The sequence below is a fragment of the Papio anubis genome, chromosome 17 (assembly GCF_008728515.1).
Source record: "Papio anubis isolate 15944 chromosome 17, Panubis1.0, whole genome shotgun sequence".
NCBI lineage: Eukaryota > Metazoa > Chordata > Mammalia > Primates > Cercopithecidae > Papio > Papio anubis.
In genome coordinates, this window is record NC_044992.1 from 20,538,647 (window position 1) to 20,556,931 (window position 18,285).

An 18,285-nucleotide genomic window follows, 5' to 3' on the forward strand; every position below is an offset into this window, starting at 1 on the left:
CTGCCCAGCCCTGGCTTTGAGTCCCAACTCCTCTCTTGCTTCCATGACCTTGAGTGAGCCACTTGACCTCTCTGAGCCTCACTTTCTGCTTTGTAAATTGAGGTTCCTAATGCTTCATTCACAGGGTATTTGAAGGGTAAAGAGAGAATGTTCATGAACTTGTAGGGAGCAGTACCATACCATCAACTAGTAATTATTTTCCCAGCCCGTCACAGATAGGATCAGTTCCTCAGCAGGAATGCAGTGCCCCCTGCCCCCATTGCCAACAATGTCATCATTGCCCCTGCCTCTCCTCTCCAGCTACGCCTAGCATACCCCCCATCCCTATGCATTCTGCACGACCCCCTGCCCATCATGTTCACTCCTGCATCTCCACCCACCTGGACACCACCCCTCAGCCCTCCTCACAGCACTCTCTCTCTGTTCTACCTCCCTCATGAGCCCCTCCTGCGTGCACCTCCTCGGCCTCTAAGCCCACACGGTGGTGCCAAAGACCTCTCGTCTCTGAGAGCGTTGGCCCTCCAGGATCCCGCTGAAGGTTGCTATGATAACATGAGCTGTTACTGAGTTCTCACTAGGGGCCACACATGGTGCCGAGAGGTGTGTTTATCCTGTTCGTCTTCGACCTCTTCTCCCACCACCTGCCCCTCCACCCCTGCCCGCCCCATTCCCCTTCAGCACAGATGCTCCCTGAGGGCCCCGTGATGCTGTCTTGCTCTCATTGGCACCAGGCACACAATAGGCAGTCAGGAAACCAGCATGTTGATTGTTGAATGATTGAACAACACTGTGATCCGGCAGGTGTTACCCCCATGTTACACAGTGGCTCTTAAAGGTTGGGTCATTTGTCCAGGGTCACAGAGGGACTGATGGAGGGTCCTGAGCCTTGGAGAGTGAGTGAGAAGAGGGAGGGCTCAGTGGATCCAGCTCCCACTTCTAACTTGGCGCCACATGATGTCAACTATCCCTGGCCAGTAGATTCCAGAGGTCACTGTGTACGCCAGAGCCTTCATGGCGTGCAGCAAATAAACCTGTTGAACTTAGCATTTAACCCAACTTGGCCTCAACTTCTTTAACCAAGGAATTCCTCTCCTACCCCCAGGGGAATTGATGTTTGCATTCAGGAAGCACTTTTCAGATCCAGGTCCTGCCTAACTTAGAATCCCCTGGAGCCCTCTCTCTGTTGGTCTTCTGGCCTTGCTGGGGCCCAAACTTCTGAGTGCTTCTAGCTAGCAGGTCTGCAAAAGAATGTGGAACAAGCATGTATTAGTCACCTGCTATGTACCACCCACTCCCACCTTTGTGATGCTACTGGTCAGCGCAGTAACCCTCTGCCATAGGTGTTGATGTTTTCATTTTGTGGTTGAGGAAATGGAAGCTCAGAGAGGTAGAGGAAGTTGCCTAGAGTCACCCATCTAAGTGGTGGTGGAAGCTGGCCGAGAATTCCAGTCTGTCTGCCTCCAAACCCCAGTGCTCTTTCTTTTTGGCCACAGGGAGAAGCTGGAGCTTAGGCCTCTCTCCCTGCCCCCAACTTTCTCCCTTCACCCACCTTTTCTCATTTCTAGTGCAGCAGCCCTCCCTTCCCCGGGCTCTCTGGTCCTTGCTCCCACAGGCTCTTGCTCAGAGCTGTGAGATGCTGGTGCTGTTCTCAGGGGTCTCCTCCGTGCTGTGGCTGGGGAGCCATGGCCAGAAGGCATCCAGGAGCTGGGATCGTGCCAGGCCCATCTCCCATGACTGTGGGCAAAGCCCTTGGCTTCCTTGGGCCCTGCTTCCCTGAGCTCTACAGTGGGACTGTGGTGGCACGTAGTGTGGATTGAGTTGATAATTGAGTTGATAATCAGTACCGCCCAAACTTCATCAAAGCTGCAAACCATCTTTATGGTTTCTGTCTTAACCGGATACCACCTAGGCTAATACTTAACAACACTTCACTTTTATGTAATCATCACTATCATCATTGGAAAAACCATGATCCCTACAGATAGAAGGTAATCATTAAAACAAGCACAGTTAAAACCAAAAAGTTATAAGCTTCATCTGGTTATCACACTTGCTTAAGGCTTGGAGCTTGAAGCCCTCACTCTGTTGAATGGGTGATGAGTCAGTGTTGGAGAGGCGATAAAGACATAGCAGCTCAGGCCAAGGCCTTCTCTCAGGCAGAACAAGACAGGAAACAGAGCACCCCTCCTCCGTGGTGCAGCGTCCTCTGTGTTGTGTCCAAGGGTCTCCTAAAGGTGTCTCACTGGCCACCAAACATGTGTTTCCCATGGCAAGCACTGGTTCATGTGATCCATTAGCAGGGGGAGCATGCTTGCTTTAAGTGTGGAAGGGGTGACATTAACATTTAAGTTGGGACAACATGAGTGAACCAGGCCTGTCCTGACAAACTAACTCCTGTGGTCATCTTCTAGAAAGTTCTTTCCAGCTCCAGAATTCTTACCCCTCCAAAATGGCAGACCGCACCAGCCCAAGCCATCACCTCTTTCAGGGTTTTGTACTTTGACTCTAAGACTTCCCAGTGCCTTTGATTCAGCCAGATTTCCAAAGAAAAGGACTGTATGCCTCTCATTTATCATTGGTCTCCCTACGTCTGGCAGAGTGCCTGGTGCTTAGCAGACATGATATAACATTTATCAGAGCCTGAACTTAATTCATTATAAAATCCTAATGTGTGCCCAGCTCAGAGCCAGTCACTGAGTATGTAATGATCACCCTGGCCTCATGCAACACACGAGGTAGTGGGAGAGTCTTCCGTCAGGGAAGTGCCTGGGACGTCTGCAGTAGACACGGTGCCCTGATGAAACACGGCTGGGAGCTGTGCCAGGATGGAGAGGAGGAGCGTGGTCCCAGCCAGGGTGCAGGAAAGGCTTCTGGGAAGAGTGTGGTTGAGCTGAAATCAGAAAGCTGAGCAGGAGCCCCCTGGGGAGTGGGCATTGAGGCGAGGGCCTCTGTGCTGCCCTTCCTCAAATGCTAGATGCGTAAAATGTCAGACCCTGAGGATTCCCTGGGCTGACTGCTTCCTTTCCAAATGGGGAAGGGAGGGTGTGGCCGGTGGGACGCAGGTGGGGCCGGGACAGCCCTGCCACTCCCGATATCTCTGGTCCTGCAGGAGCACCCTCCAGCCATGAATCACCTGGACTCCAGCAGCAACCCTTCCTCCACCACCTCCTCCACACCCTCCTCGCCGGCGCCCTTCCCAACATCATCCAACCCATCCAGCGCCACCACGCCCCCCAACCCCTCACCTGGCCAGCGGGACAGCAGGTTCAACTTCCCAGGTACCACATCTCCAGGCTTTTCTGGGTTCTCAGGGGTGCGGACAGATCCCCTTCTCAGCAGACCCAAGGTCTGCAGATTCAAGGTCAGACATGGTCACAGCTAAGTGCTGATGTTTATGGAGCACTTGCCAGGCGCCCCAAGCACAATAGCTCTGATGTTGATGCTGTTGTTTTACAGATGGGAATACTGAGGTTCAGAGAGAGGGAGGGGCTTGCCATGAGTTGTACAGCCTGTCAGTGGCAGAATGGAGATCAAACCCAAGTCCGTCTCACACAACATAATCCCCACGCTGCCCTCCTCTTCATGGGGTGGCCTCTCCTGAGCAGTGCTCACTTTCTCAGGACTGGCTTCTGAGCTCCCAGGAGGCATGGCCAGCAATGCAGGGAGCTAGAAGGCCTCAGAGAGGGAATCTGGGTGGGGTCCTGCTGCTTCCCACTCGTGATCTGGGTAAGCTCCTTCAAGGAGACCTCTCGTTCCCTTTCCATAAGATAGGTGACCATGTAAAGTTGGAATTAGGTTGTTCCCATTGTGTGGCTGAAGACACTGAGTCCCACAGGAGTTTACAGCAGAGTAGACCTTGAGCCAGGCTCCACCCCAGCTCACTGCCTGGTGTCTGTCAGGAGAGGTCAGGGTTCCAGCCTCTCCTGCCCTCAGCTGCTGGCCCTGGGGTGTCTGCCTCTCCAAGCAGCAGAGTGAAGCCCACCTGCCCATTTTGGGACTGAGCTGCTGCCTCAGCCTCTCTGGCCGCTCCTCAGAGTCAGTCTCAGCCTTCAGTTTATTACAGTTTGCAGTCCCAGAGGAAGGAAGGTGGCTGTGACACTCCTGTTTGCTCTGGACCCAGCCACAGGCTGTCACCAGCCAATAGAGTCCAGGTCAGGCCCCTGTCTCTGGCCTCTGGAGCTCCAGGTCCATGAGGACAGTCACAGCTCTCCCTGTGCCAGGGGAGCCCCAGCTGGAGCTCTACCCAGCCAGCAGGAGGCCAGGGAGCTTCTCCTGGGACTTCTTTTGGGGACAGTGGAGACAGATCTTGTAGGAATCTCTCTCTTTGCCTTCACCTCAGTACGCACGTGGCTGAATATCTCCTGACATGCACACGCCGTCCTGAGCACGCCCCTCCCCTCCCTGCATTGAGTGATGGCACATTTGATTAACCTCCTCTCCCATTCTGCTCTGTCTTTATTATGCTCTGAAACTGTGCCTTTTGCTAAACCTCCCAGTTTGGGTTTTTGTAAATAGAAAGGGTGTGTTTGAAACACGGCAGCCACAGAAAAAGTTCTGTTTGCACAATCAGCTGGACCCTTGCTGCTTTCCCTGATGTCCCTAGACTGGGCCTTCATTTCCCCCTGCACAGAGGCCTCACTCTCTCAAGACTCTATCTCTTTGGTCATGGCAGCACCAATGGGTCAACCCTCCCCCTAACCCCCACTGCCTGCCCCACTGGCCCTGTAGTTCAGCTGGAGAAGGCAAGCCTCCTGTCGTCCCCCTCCTCTGTGCTGTGCAGGGGCATTGCACTTAAACTTCAGTGGTAAACCTGGGAAAAGATTACAGTCACGTGCTGCTTCACAACAGGGAAATGTTCTGAGAGATGCATTTGGCAATTTCATTGTAATGTGAGCATCATAGAGTGTACTTACATAAACCCAGATGGTATAGTCCTCCACACGTCTCGGCTGTGTGGTGTAGCCTATTGCTTCTAGGCTGCAAACCTATGCAGCATGTGACTGTACTGAATATTGTAGGCAATTGCAGCACAATGCTAAATATTTGTGTATTGAAACATCTGAACACAGAAAAGCTACAGTAAATATACAGCACAAAATATTAAAAATACGGCTGGGCACAGTGCCTCATGCCTGTAATTCCAGCATTTTGGGAGGCCGAGGTAGGCGGATAACTTGAGGCCAGGAGTTTAAGACCAGCCTGGCCAACATGGCAAAACCCCATCTCTACTAAAAATACAAAATTAGCTAAGTGTGGTGGCGCACACCTGTAGTCCCAGCTACTCAGGAGGCTGAGGCACGAGAACGCTTGAACCCAGGAGGTGGAGGTTGCAGTGAGCTGAGATTGCACCACTGTACTCCAGCCCAGGTGACAGAGCAAGACTCTGTCTCTAAATAAATAAATCAGTAAATAAAATGGTATTTATTTGTAGGGGACTAGAAGCTGCTCTAGATGAGTCAGTGAGTGAGGAATTCCTGTACACTACTGTAGACTTTGTAAACACTATATGCTTAGGCTACACTAAATTTATTTAAAAATATTCTCCTCAATAATAAATTAACCTTAGCTTACAACTTTTTTACATTATAATCTTTAATTTTTTTTTTAATTTGGAGTCTTTTGTTATAACACTTAGCCCAAAACACATATTGTATAGCTGTACAAGAACATTTTTCTTTGAATTTTTATAAGCTTTTTTCTATTTTTAAAATTCTTAATTTTTTTTAAACTCTTTTGTTAACTAAGACACACACACTAGCCTAGGCCTGTGCGGGGTCAGGATCATCAATATCACTCTTCCACCTCCACATCTTCTCCCACCGGAAGGTCTTTGGGGCAGTGACATACATGGAGCTGGCATCTCCTGTGATAACAGTGCCACCTTCTGGATACCTCCTGAGGCAACTGCCTGAGGCTAAATTACAGATAACTTTTTTTTTTTTTTTGGTAAGTAGAACAAGTATAATCTAAAATCAAGATTAAAAGTCTGGGCGTGGTGGCTCACGCCTGTAATCCCAGCACTTTGGGAGGCCGAGGTGAGCAGATCACCTGAGATCAGGAGTTCAAGACCAGCCTGGCCAACATAGTGAAACCCCGTCTCTACTAAAAATACAAAAATTAGCCAGGTGTGGTGGTGGGCGCCTGTCATCTGAGCTATTTGGGAGGCTGAGGCAGGAGAATCACTTGAACCCAGGAAACGGAGGTTGCAGTGAGCCGAGATTGTGCCATTGCATTCCAGCCTGGGCAACAGAGCAAGACTCCGTCTCAAAAAATAAATTAATTAATTAAAAATTTTTAAAAATGACTAAAAGTGCAATATAGTAAATACATAAACCAGTAATGAAGTTGTTTATTCTCATTATCAAGTAAGATGCTACCGTGCATAATTGTGCATGCCATCCTTTTATACAGCTTGTAGTTCCGTGGATTATTTCCTGCCAGTGTCACCACAAACACGTGAGGAATGCATGGCGCTGCCCCTGTTACCACAGCTACCACATCACTAGGCAAGAGGAATTTTTCCACTGCATTATGATCAGGGCCACCATTGTGTATGCGGTCCCTTGTTGACCAAAGCAACATGTTCTGTGGCACATGACTGTATTTATACCCCCATTTGACAGTGAGACAGCTGGAGAGGTTAGCCAACTCCCTAAGGTCCCAGAGCCTAGTTATGTGGCAGAATTGAGGTTGGAACATGCTGTCAGCTTCCAGAACCCCAGTGTATCCTTTTCAGTACCCTGTAAGAGAGAGAGTTGAGACACTCTGGAGGTATAGGTGGGGCTCAAGGGGAGGCGGCCATTCTTCCATACATAACACTGTTAAACTTTTCAGAATCACTGTTTCTCTCCCATTGTATTTTGCCCTTCTGGGCTCACATGCATTTCGCAGAGCGCTGGTGACCAGAGACGGGGTCTTGGAATGCCCAATCCTCCAGTGCAAACCCCTTTAGTCTTGGGGGCTCCTGCCAGGGCCCATTTTCTCCCAGCTCTTTTCCTCCTTCCTGCATGGTTTGGCCTGTCCTTGCCAGGTCCATCTAGGGTAGGGCTGTCCCAGCCCAATAACCAGTCCCTGTCTCCCAAGCCGGTACCTGCAATTCCGCTCCTCCCTCCTGCGTTGGCCGTTCTGTGTGTGTGACTCACCTCCTCTTCTGTTTAAAGCTGCCTACTTCATTCATCATAGACAGCAGTTTATCTTTCCAGGTGAGTCCTTTGCATGGTTCCATTAACTGCCCTTTGCTGTGATCCCTTCTGTCCACCCCACCTGGGCGCCCTCTCCCTGGGGGTGCCTTTGGAGGTACTTGAGTCTCCCTCCACCTGTTCTGAGGATGGGAAGGGGGCAGGGCAAGTGCCCTGGAGGTCGGCTTCTTAATGTGAGAAGTTCTTGCTGGGAGGGACCCTGGACTGTCCAGCCTCTTGGCACAGAGACTGCAGGCGACCTTTTCAAGGTCACACTGCCAGGAGATGGTAGAAGCAGGACTGGAACCTGGGTTTATAGAATGGGGAGAGGACTTTTTGCTAATGCTTCATGAGCATCTGTCACCATATCCTCCCTTATGCAATAGCCAGAGGATATCTTATGCACAACGTCTTAGAGAAGTGGAAACCCATTTGGGAAGGTCTGCGGGCTTCACTTAGTGGGCTTCACCTTTCTGTGCCTTACCACACAGTGCCATCTGCTGGCCACTGCTGGAAATGCCTCCTTATTGCAGAAAGTTTAAAGGAAAACACTTTCAATTCAGTAAGTCAATACATTGAGTCCCTTCTGTAAAAATTGTTTTCTACACTTACTCTGTACCAACCTTTTCATTCCTGCCCCTAAAGTGTTTGAGATCAGTGCTTTTTACTGTAACTGAAGGTGATGAGCGTAATGGTGTTTAAAACAAAGACTGTAGCTGTTTTTTTCTTGGGTCTTGAACAGGACTGTCTTGAAGTCACAGTATCTTGGTTACTCCAGGCTTTTCTATTCCCTAAGCCAGCTCCATTAGGGGGCTGACTTGGAGCATCTGAGTCCTTAGAGGACTGCCTGCATGGCATTGCTCAGGTGTGTGCAGGGCAGTGGTCAGGGCCCTGAGAACCCGCCTTATGGAGGCTTCCTCTGAACAGCTGAGCAGCCTCTGCAGTTCCACACCCGTTTTTTGTTGTGGTTTCCCTGGTTACTAGCTCTCGGATGCACACAGGGGATTACCCCAAAACATTGGGAAGACGTGGCTCTTTTCCCAGAAGGGTCCATTTTCCCCTGAAGATATGTCACAGGGAGGGCAAGGAAATACATTTTTATTAAAGTAAACGTGGACACATTTTGGAGCAGAATGCATGATACACTCTTAACTTTTAAGGAAAAGCATGAGGCTTCAGAAGCATTTTGCCTTCCCACTTGGGGGTTGGGGACAAACCACACCCCAACTCTTACTACTTCCCTCATGCCTTAGGCGTGTGTTTACCTTCTGTGGAACATTTGAGCAGTGTTGGATGGGTAGAAGTGCCAGGCCCCTGCTGGTAGTCTGCAGGCACACTGTGTCCAGGGGAGGCCTTATCAGTAGAGGCTTCTAAGGTTCTGATCCCCCAGAAATTGTGCACAGGATGTTGGGCACATGTGTGCATTTCCCTGATAAGAAGGCCCACGGCCTCTATCAGATTCTCCATGTCTGTGAGCTCCCAGAGATGTTGACAGCCTGTGGTTCAGAGGACCTTCAAAGGCAGAAGAAAGCCCTAGAAGAAGGTCGAGGGAGGTCTTTTGGCTGAACGGGGAGAGTCTTTGTCCACACAGGCAGGAGAGAGGCCTTTGATAGCTTCAGCCACTGCCACTTCCTGTCTCTTTTTGCAGAAAAGAGCGGGGAGTGAGCGGCCCATGGCAGTCCTGGGACCACCAATCTCCCTGTAGCACTTTGGTTCCATGCTGGAGTAGCCTTCAGTTCTGGTCTCCCTGGACGTGGGACTTTTAGCACTAAAACTGGGAACACCCCAGGCTCAGGGATCAGCCCCAGCTGCCCACTCTTGGGCCCCTGATATGTGGCGTTTCTTCCTCTCCCCTGAGAGCTGGTCCACCAGTGACCCATACCGGAAGCCGAGGGGTCGGGGCCTTTGTGCTGGAAATCCCCAGCAGCTGTACCAGGCACCAGGTGTCGCTAATGAGCCACCTGCACATCCTGCCACTGGCCTTGCTGGCCGAAGTGAGAGCATCTCATTACTTTCAAGGGTTGTCGCAAGCAGCCCCTGCTTCCAAACAGCAGCTTTAGCCAGCCTGTCCAGTAAATGAGAGCCCAGTTTGCTTTTTCCACTTGTTTGTGTGGGGCAGTTTGGCCGGCCACAGGTGAGTGGTGGTAATGAGAAGTCTCAGCCTCCCCACCTGCCCGGAGCCCCTTTCTGAGACAGAGCTGTGTATGCAGAAGCAGGTGGTGTGGAGGCTGCGTCCTTGCAACATTTATGGAAGATCACAGGCTGGTCCTTGTGGAAGTGCCTGGGGAACACGTGGCAGCCCACTCAGGGGAAAATCAACCTCTCTGGGGGTGCTGGGTTTCAAGCACCATGTCTCTTTGGGGAGGGGAAAGCGATCTCATGCTTTGTATTTGGTTTTTGTTTCCTCCAGACATTTCGGCGTTTGCACAGGCAGCCCCGCTCCCTGAAGCTGCCGACGGTACCCGGTAGGCATCCCTAGGCTGTGTCCCCTTCCCTTCTTTGGGGAATTATTCAGGCTGGATCCACATCCCTGGCCACCTGCCACTCTACCTTTCCAGCCAGCCAGATGCAGAACTCCCTGGGCTCATTCACCCTCTGGGCCAGTGAATTCCGTAGAGGGTTTTCTTTGCCTCCTATCAGTGCGGTCAACGTTGGGTGGGGCTGCCTGTGAAACTGGAGCAGTCTTGGGACCCAGGAGGGTGGATAGAGGGCACTTGGAGTTAGAGAAGCCTAAGAATAGCTCCTGTGCAGAGGCCTTTCTCTACCAGGCCATGCTGAGCACTTGACTCACATTCCCGCATCTCACCCTCAGCACAGTGGTAGGTCTCAAAGTAGGTGCCATTCTTAACGTACAACCAGCCCAGAGAGGTTAAGAAATTACATAAGGTCACACCGCTAGGAAGCAATAGAGCTGGTTCTCCAAGTCGAGGCCGTCAGATTCTGAGTCCTGTGGGTGTGCTCTGAGACCCTGTGTAGCAGTGTCACATCTGAAAAGGGGCTTTGGGGATCACTGCCCACCTCTCAGCCCCCACCACCCTCAAGTTAGCCTAGGGAAGGCTGAGGCTGCACAACGGGCAGGCCTGGCCCTCAGCCTCTTGCCTGTCACCACGGTATCCACGTGGCATTTCCCCTAGCCAGGTGTGAGTCAGGGTAAGGATCTTTGTCTCAGATCTCTCCCGGGAATCCCCGCCAGCTGAGAGCGGAGCGGCCTCCCGCAAGGTCTCCTTGACACACCCTGTTTTACTCTTAGGCTCGACAACCAGCCGAAAGCAGACGTGTTGGAGGCTCACGAAGCGGAGGTGAGGGTGACACGCACGTGTCCACAGATGGCCCCTCCCTTGTTTCTCCCTTCCCCATCTCAGAGCGTGCAGGGGGCTTGAGAGTGAGTGGGTGCTGGGCCCTGGCAAGGGCTGTCCCAGGCACCCATTGCAGAGGCGCATGGTAGGGAAGAACGATGAGGAATGTAATGGAGCAAGCTTGTCCAAGCTTTGCCTTCCCCATGCTCCCCAGGTGATTGTAGCCAGGGTCAAGAACCATTGCCTTGACCCTTAAACAAAAGTGTCAGCCGAGCCTGGATCTCTCCATTGCATTATGGCTTGGAGAATGTTAACAGACTGATTTACTCCTGCCCAGGGGAGAGTCAGAAACTCTGTTTAAACAAGAGTTCCGGAAGGATGGATGCAGTGAAATTCTTCTATGCCAGGGATGCTCTTGCTCTTCCCTAGACAATTAGATGTTGCTCACAGGTAGGTACTGGAGTATTAGCATGACGAAGGGCCTCAGGTCAGGGGGGCCAGCCGCCACATACTGTGGATGAGGACGTTGAGGTCCAATGATGCTAAGTGAGCTGCACAGCAGGCCAGTGCAGAGCTGCAACTACAACCTGTGTCCCCTGGCAGGATGCCTCTCTCCCCTGTTACCTGGCTAGGGCTCCAGGAGAAGGAAGAGACGTCACAGAGCCCAGATCTGCTGCCCATCCCTGTTCCTTCCTGCTCTCCTTTCAGGCTGAGGAGCCAGAGGCTGGCAAGTCAGAGGCAGAAGACGACGAGGACGAGGTGGACGACTTGCCAAGCTCTCGCCGGCCCTGGCGGGGCCCCATCTCTCGCAAGGCCAGCCAGACCAGCGTGTACCTGCAGGAGTGGGACATCCCCTTCGAGCAGGTAGAGCTGGGTGAGCCCATCGGGCAGGGCCGCTGGGGCCGAGTGCACCGCGGCCGCTGGCATGGCGAGGTGGCCATTCGCCTGCTGGAGATGGACGGCCACAACCAGGACCACCTGAAGCTCTTCAAGAAAGAGGTGATGAACTACCGGCAGACGCGGCACGAGAACGTGGTGCTCTTCATGGGGGCCTGCATGAACCCGCCCCACCTGGCCATTATCACCAGGTAACCAAGCCCCAGGACCTCATGCTGGATGGCCAGCTCAGCCTCCCCCTTCCCCGGGAGCCCCATTTGTGTGGATGCCCTAGAGGGTGTGGAAGTTTTAATAGAGGCATAAAGAAGAAAACCAAAAATGGGGTATAACTTCCAACTCACATAGCCCCATTGACACTAAAAAAGAAATAAATATGGGCTGGTGTAATGGCCCACACCTATAATCCCAACACTTTGGGAGGCCAAGGTGGAAGGATTGCTTGAGCCCAGGAGCTTGAGACCAGCCTAGGCAACATAGTGAGACGCTGTCTGTACAAAAAATACAAAAAACCTAGCTGGGCCTGGTGGCAGGTGCTTGTGGTCTCAGCTACTTGGGACGCTGAAGCAGGAGGATCACTTGAGCCCGGGAGGTCAAGGCTGCAGCGAGCCAAGATCATGCCACTGCACTTCAGTCTGGGTGACAGAGTGAGACCTTTCTAAGGTTAGAGAAAATCAATGTCTGTAAAAGGTACGGAGTGAAAGCCAGTCTTCTCCCACTGCAGCTGAGTGCTTCTCCGCAAAGTCAGAGACACTATAAACAGTTAACATTCCTTCTGTTAAAATGAAGACATTTGCATATACTCACGTTTTTAAACTGTTTTTTCCTTTTTGTAAAAATACAAAGGAGAGATCATGCTGGCTCACACCTTGCCTCCTGCACTGGACTGTGGGTCTGAGGTCTACTCTCAGAAAACACCTGCACAATATCCTCGTCACATAGGCTGAACTCACTGGTGTGCTGGTAAATGTGTAACAACCAGTTTGGGGGCGGTATGGAGGGAAGCCCTAATTTGTAACATCCATCACTTCCTGTGGTGTAAATACTCTCACCGTGGTCAATTTCAGACTACCAACATTATCTCCCTGGAGTGGAGCAGAGTTGGGAAGAGTCATATAATCATGAACTGATCACTGGTGGTCCCATAATTTATTTACAGAACAAGACTCCATCTCAAAAAAATTAAATTAGTTAATGAAAAACAAAATCGGTAATTAATTAATGAAAAACAAGACAGGGTCTTGCTCTGTCACCCAGGCTGGAGTGCAGTGGTGTGATCTTGGCTCACTGCAACCTCTGCCTCCCAGGCTCAAGCAATTCTTGTGCCTCAGCCTCCCAAGTAGCTGGGATTACAGGCGTGCGCCACCACACCCGCCTAATTTTTATATTTTCAGTAAAGATGAGGTTTCACCATGTTGGCCAGGCTGGTCTCAAACTCCTGACCTGAGGTGATCCACCCACCTCAGGCTCCCAAAGTGCTGGGATTACAGTTGTGAGTCACTGTGGCCTGCCTGAAACAGGAAAATATTCGTTAACAAAAAAATCTTACTTTGTTTAGAATACACTGAAGGAAAGTGGGACACAGATAAGGAAAGCACCAACCAATATTCTCTACCCCTCACCCAGTTTTCAAAGGCTCTGAGACTCCAAGAATATTTTCCTAAAAGCATAGTCCCTTCCTAAGATAGCTCCCCTGGACCCACATTCTCTCTGGGTCCCTCCTCACCCGGAGTTTTAGGAGTTGATGCAGGTGGAGACCCCAGAACTCAGGCTCCTTTTCCAATAGTCACCCTGACGCCCCTAACATCTACCCCACCCCCTTTCCCTCCTTGCAGACTCCTTTATTGTAATAAAAACCCTGTGATCAAGAAAAAACAAAAACTATAATGAGACTCTTGACAGTGAGCCCCGGAGCCTTGATGTTGCCTATTGATGGCCTTAGATTAGCTAAGTTCTTCCCCATCAGAGTGGTCCTGCCTTGAAGCCACCAAGCATGGCTACTCTGAGTTCCTGAGAGCTTTGATGCACTGTTTCCTGTTGTAGGATGGGCAGGCACTGGCTCTCAGGGAATGGGGATTTGTGTACGTGTACGTGCGTGGCATCACGTGTTTCTGCACGTGCAGGCCAGGCCCCAGCAGGAATAGGCTGGGTTAAAGAAGATTTGGCTCACAGTCGAGGGGCTGGAGAGAGTCCTTGCAGGCAGGTGGGCACGGTTCTCCCCATGGGCTCCACCAGGGATAGGGTCAGGCTGTACCAGCCCCAGACCCATGCTTGACCCCTACCACCCTCGACAGCTTCTGCAAGGGGCGGACGTTGCACTCGTTTGTGAGGGACCCCAAGACGTCTCTGGACATCAACAAGACGAGGCAAATCGCTCAGGAGATCATCAAGGTGAGAGGGAGTCCAGCTGCTGGGGTTGGGTTTCTGGCCAGTTCCAGGGCTCCCGGCTGTTCCTCTCGCCCTGTTACCCCCGTTAGAGTGGTTTGGGCAGCTTTGCCTCTCGCTCAAGCTCAGGCTCCTCAAGGGTGGGGACCCTGTCTCTTCCTCCCTGTCTCTGTCTCATTCACTCAGAGCTGGGAGCTGACTGTCCACATGATTAGGCTTGATGGAATTAACTTGGTTGGGAAGGAACTTGGCAGGCTTTAGAGACAGTTTCAATCCTGGTCACAACTGTTGTGTGACGTTGGGTAGGTTGTTTAGCCTCTCTAAGCCTCAGTTTTCTCCCCTGTAAAATGAGGGTCTTCATATATCCTCCCTCTCGGGATTGGTGTGAGGTTAAAAATGCAATAATCCATGCAGTGGGGTACCCAGGAGCCCTGGGTCTGGTGTTTGAAGACAGCTTGACCTTGGGTGAGATCATGCCTGTGTCAGGTCACCCACGTTCCATGCACCTGACTCATCAGTGTTCAGTTCAAATAGAACATTGGTTAGAAATCAACCACTGCCACGTTTTCACTGGACAGACGAGGAAACCAGGCTTCAGAGAAGTTGAGCACTGTGTCCAAGGCCACGGAGTGAGTGAGAATCTGAGCTGAGATGGAGTTCAAACCCCAGATTTCGGTTATAGTCCAGGGCTCCTTCTGCTACAGCTCAGATATTAGGAACACTCACAGTTGGGGACCCCAATGTGGGAATGCCTCTCTGTTCCCCCGCCTTGAGCCCTTGCCCTGCCTGAGAGCACAGACCAACTGTGCATATCCTGACAGAAAAACCCCAGCTCATTTAGGCCCTTTATGACTGAACACGGATAATGTCACTGTCCCTGACCCCTTGGCTCCCTGCCCATCACTCTGTTCATACCTCCTACCTTAGCCAAGCTTAAGGTGGTTGTTCAGAAGCATGGTAACATTAAAGGAGCATAGACCAGTCTGGGGTCAGATCTCAGCTCTGCTCCTTCACTGCCGTGTGGCTTGGGGCAAGTGACTTTCCCTCTCTGAACCTCGATTTCTTCTTCTGTGAAATGGGGACAATATACTGCATGGAATTGTGAAGATCAAATGTGGGGATTTAGGTAAAGCATCCAGCCCAGGGTGGCAGCTCTGTCATCGTCGCACATCTTCACTCCTCCTGATGTGTCCTCCAGGGCATGGGATATCTTCATGCCAAGGGCATCGTACACAAAGATCTCAAATCTAAGAATGTCTTCTATGACAATGGCAAGGTGGTCATCACAGACTTCGGGCTGTTTGGGATCTCGGGCGTGGTCCGAGAGGGACGGTGAGTTGGTCTTGAGTGTCTGGGTGGGATGTGGGTGTGGGTGGGGAAGAGTGGGGATGAGGTCTGAGCACTGTCACTGTTGCTGAGCTGCAGCCCTCCCTGCAGGGAAGCCCAGGTCGCTTTGGTCCTGCCCTTGTAGTTCTGGTTCAGAATCAGATTTGGGTCATGTGTGGGTTCTCAGGCTGACTTCCATGGAAACCAGGTCCCCACACTCACATTTGCCCTGGCTGTTCACCAACTTGGCCAAGGAATCAGGAGTCATTTCCCCACGATGAGGAAGACCATCAAATTTTATTTCCCCAGATCTTGAAGGGATTGGTAGGGAGAAAGGCCCCTCCCCTCGCATCTGGGGGAACCCCGAAAGGGAACATGGCAACGAGGCTGCGAGGCCAGCCCCAGGCAAGTTTGAGATCCACGGGCAGATCGGGGTTCCTGGTTAGAGAGGCGCCTCATTCTCCAGCAGAGGGAGCTGGGCACCTTCACTAGCAGCTCCCTGTCAATATTTATCCATTCTTGCCCTGCTTTTCTAGAAACACCCGGTCATGACTCCTTTGTAGAATTCCTCAAAAGCGCCGGTGCCTTTCCCAAGTGCAGGGTCAGCGTGCTAGGTCTGGGTGTGTTTTGGAAGCTGTGTATGGGTGTTCTGCTGGCCCTGCCTGTGCCAGGCAGGCCTCTTTGCTGCCTGCTGAAAGGTCTGTGTCCTTGTCCCGGCTTCCTGGTCTCCAGGCGTGAGAACCAGCTAAAGCTGCCCCACGACTGGCTGTGCTATCTGGCCCCTGAGATCGTACGCGAGATGACCCCTGGGAAGGACGAGGATCAGCTGCCGTTCTCCAAAGCTGCTGATGTCTATGCGTTTGGGTGAGTAGGCCCCTGGTGCCCTGAGGCCAAGTGTGGTCAAAAGAGAGGGCCCTAGTAGCCATTGGGGGGCAGAGGGAGGCGTGCTTTTAGGTGTTGAAAACCCAGGCTTTGGAATAAAAATCAACCTGGTCTTGAGTCCTGACTCTGCCGCTTGTTGAGTGCGTGACTATATCCTTGGCCTTCTGGAATAGCTCCTCCCAACAAGGTCGTTTCATGAGGACTAAATCAGGTAATTGTGTACAGTGCTTAACACTGGCTGTCAGTCCCACCCCCCTGATCTGGGAGGATGCTCACCAGAGCTGACCGAGAACTGCCCCTCCCAGTCTGGGGAAGCTGGGTGTCCTGCCGGCCGTGCTACCCCACAAAGACCTGGGTGCAGACCAGTAGCAATGGAATGTGAGCCCGAGAAAGTTTTCTAATAGCCACATTAAAAAAGAGATGGGTGAAATTAGTTTCCGCTGTTTATATATTATAAAATTATATATCGTATTTAACTCAATATATCCAAAATATTATTTCAACATGTAATCAATATACAAATTAATAAGATATTTTATATTCTTTTTTCCTACTAAGTCTGGTGTGTGTTTTCTGCCTAGAGCATCCCTCCATTCAACTGTGCACATTTCAATCACTCATTAGCCCCCCGGGGCAAGAGGCTCCCACACTGGACAGTGTGGGTCTGATGGAGAAAGTCCCATCCCAAGTCAAGAAAGCCAAGGGGATGTGGAGAGGCCAAGGAAGGCTCACCACCCCGGTCACCTGTGCTGTCTCTGGGTATCCTTCCCAGTGGGGTGGCCTTGGCGCCATCCTTCCTCCTTGACCTTTAACTGTATCCTTCCCTGAGCACATGTGTGCCAGGTGCTGGGCTTGGCACTTTAGTACTCCTCAAACAACCCTGTGACAAGAGACATTAGCCCCACTGAGGTGAAGTAGTTTTACTGGGATCTTGCAGCTAGAAGGTGGCAGAGCTGGATTTGTGCTGAGGTCAGAATGACCATCAATGCTCCAGTCAAGCCTGCGCTGTCTCAGACTTCCCACCCCACAACAGCACAGGGCCCAGGTCCTCTAGGGCTGGGAGGAGCCTCCAGGAGGCCATTGTAGCACCCCCTGAAGCCAAGTGGGTGAGGAAGGTTGGAGAAGGGTCGTGATCCTCTGGCTGGGCTATGGCTGCAAGAGCCCCTGGGTGTGAGCTGGGCAGAGTGGCCCAGGAGCTCACGGCCATGGCTGGGTCTCCGCAGAACTGTTTGGTATGAGCTGCAAGCAAGAGACTGGCCCTTGAAGAACCAGGCTGCGGAGGCATCCATCTGGCAGATTGGAAGTGGGGAAGGAATGAAGCGTGTCCTGGCTTCTGTCAGCCTGGGGAAGGAAGTCAGTGTAAGTAGCACCTGCCCTGGGTGGGGCAGTAGGGCTGAGGGTGGGGTGGGACGCGTGGCATGGCCACCCTTCACTCACCCACCTGAGAAATGGGGTCAGTGAGGAGCTCTGCCACCTGCAGGTGTCTAGCTAGAGATGAAAATGATACGCACTGCCCAGGAATGGGGAAGGAACAGGGAGGCATAAATAAGAAAATATCCATCCTTACTCCACTGCTCACCTTTTTCATTCCTTTCAGTCTTTTTTTTTTTTTCTTTTTTTTTTTTTTTTTGGAGACGGAGTCTTGCTCTGTCGCCCAGGCTGGAGTGCAGTGGCCGGATCTCAGCTCACTGCAAGCTCCGCCTCCCGGGTTTACGCCATTCTCCTGCCTCAGCTTCCCGAGTAGCTGGGACTACAGGCGCCCGCCACCTCGCCCGGCTAGTTTTTTGTATTTTTTAGTAGAGACGGGGTTTCACTGTGTTAGCCAAGATGGTCTCGATCTCCTGACCTCGTGATCCGCCCGTCTCGGCCTCCCAAAGTGCTGGGATTACAGGCTTGAGCCACCGCGCCCGGCCTTTTTTTTTTTTTCTTAAAGATAATGGTTTTCATTGATTTATGAGATGAAGGTAAAGCCCCATATTATTTACATGAAAGAAGATAGTTTTTTAAAAAAAAATCACTGCTCAAAATACAAATAGTTGTGTTATGCTGTGGTATTAAATCTTTCCTCATGTTTTTCTTGACTGTTAAGAACAAAGTTTCCACAGCAAACTTGTTTTCAAAAAACCAAGTCTTAATTATAGTTACTGACTTCTCACTTCTGCGTGGTTTCTCCTTAATGGTTTCTCTGTGTTTGTAAGTTTTGTCAGGTTAAATAAGAGAGGCTCTCAAAATATGTTTATTTAGAAATAGAGCGTTGCACTGGGAATATGCATACCATGGTGAATGGCTTGCTTATTCAGGGAGGTAAAGGAAAAAAGGAAGAG

The 18,285-nt window shown here is 51.3% G+C and overlaps 1 protein-coding gene across 1 annotated transcript in view; it reads left to right on the forward strand.

Annotated features, from left to right (window-relative positions):
• Nucleotides 1-18,285, forward strand: part of KSR1 (kinase suppressor of ras 1) — a 170,703-nt gene that overhangs the window by 141,082 nt on the left and 11,336 nt on the right. Inside the window, 9 exon segments of the mRNA XM_003912478.4 lie at nt 3,110-3,278; nt 7,161-7,202; nt 9,589-9,643; nt 10,429-10,477; nt 11,183-11,562; nt 13,663-13,759; nt 14,952-15,085; nt 15,812-15,943; nt 17,185-17,320. Of these exon segments, the coding sequence (XP_003912527.1) occupies nt 3,110-3,278; nt 7,161-7,202; nt 9,589-9,643; nt 10,429-10,477; nt 11,183-11,562; nt 13,663-13,759; nt 14,952-15,085; nt 15,812-15,943; nt 17,185-17,320 (1,194 nt within the window).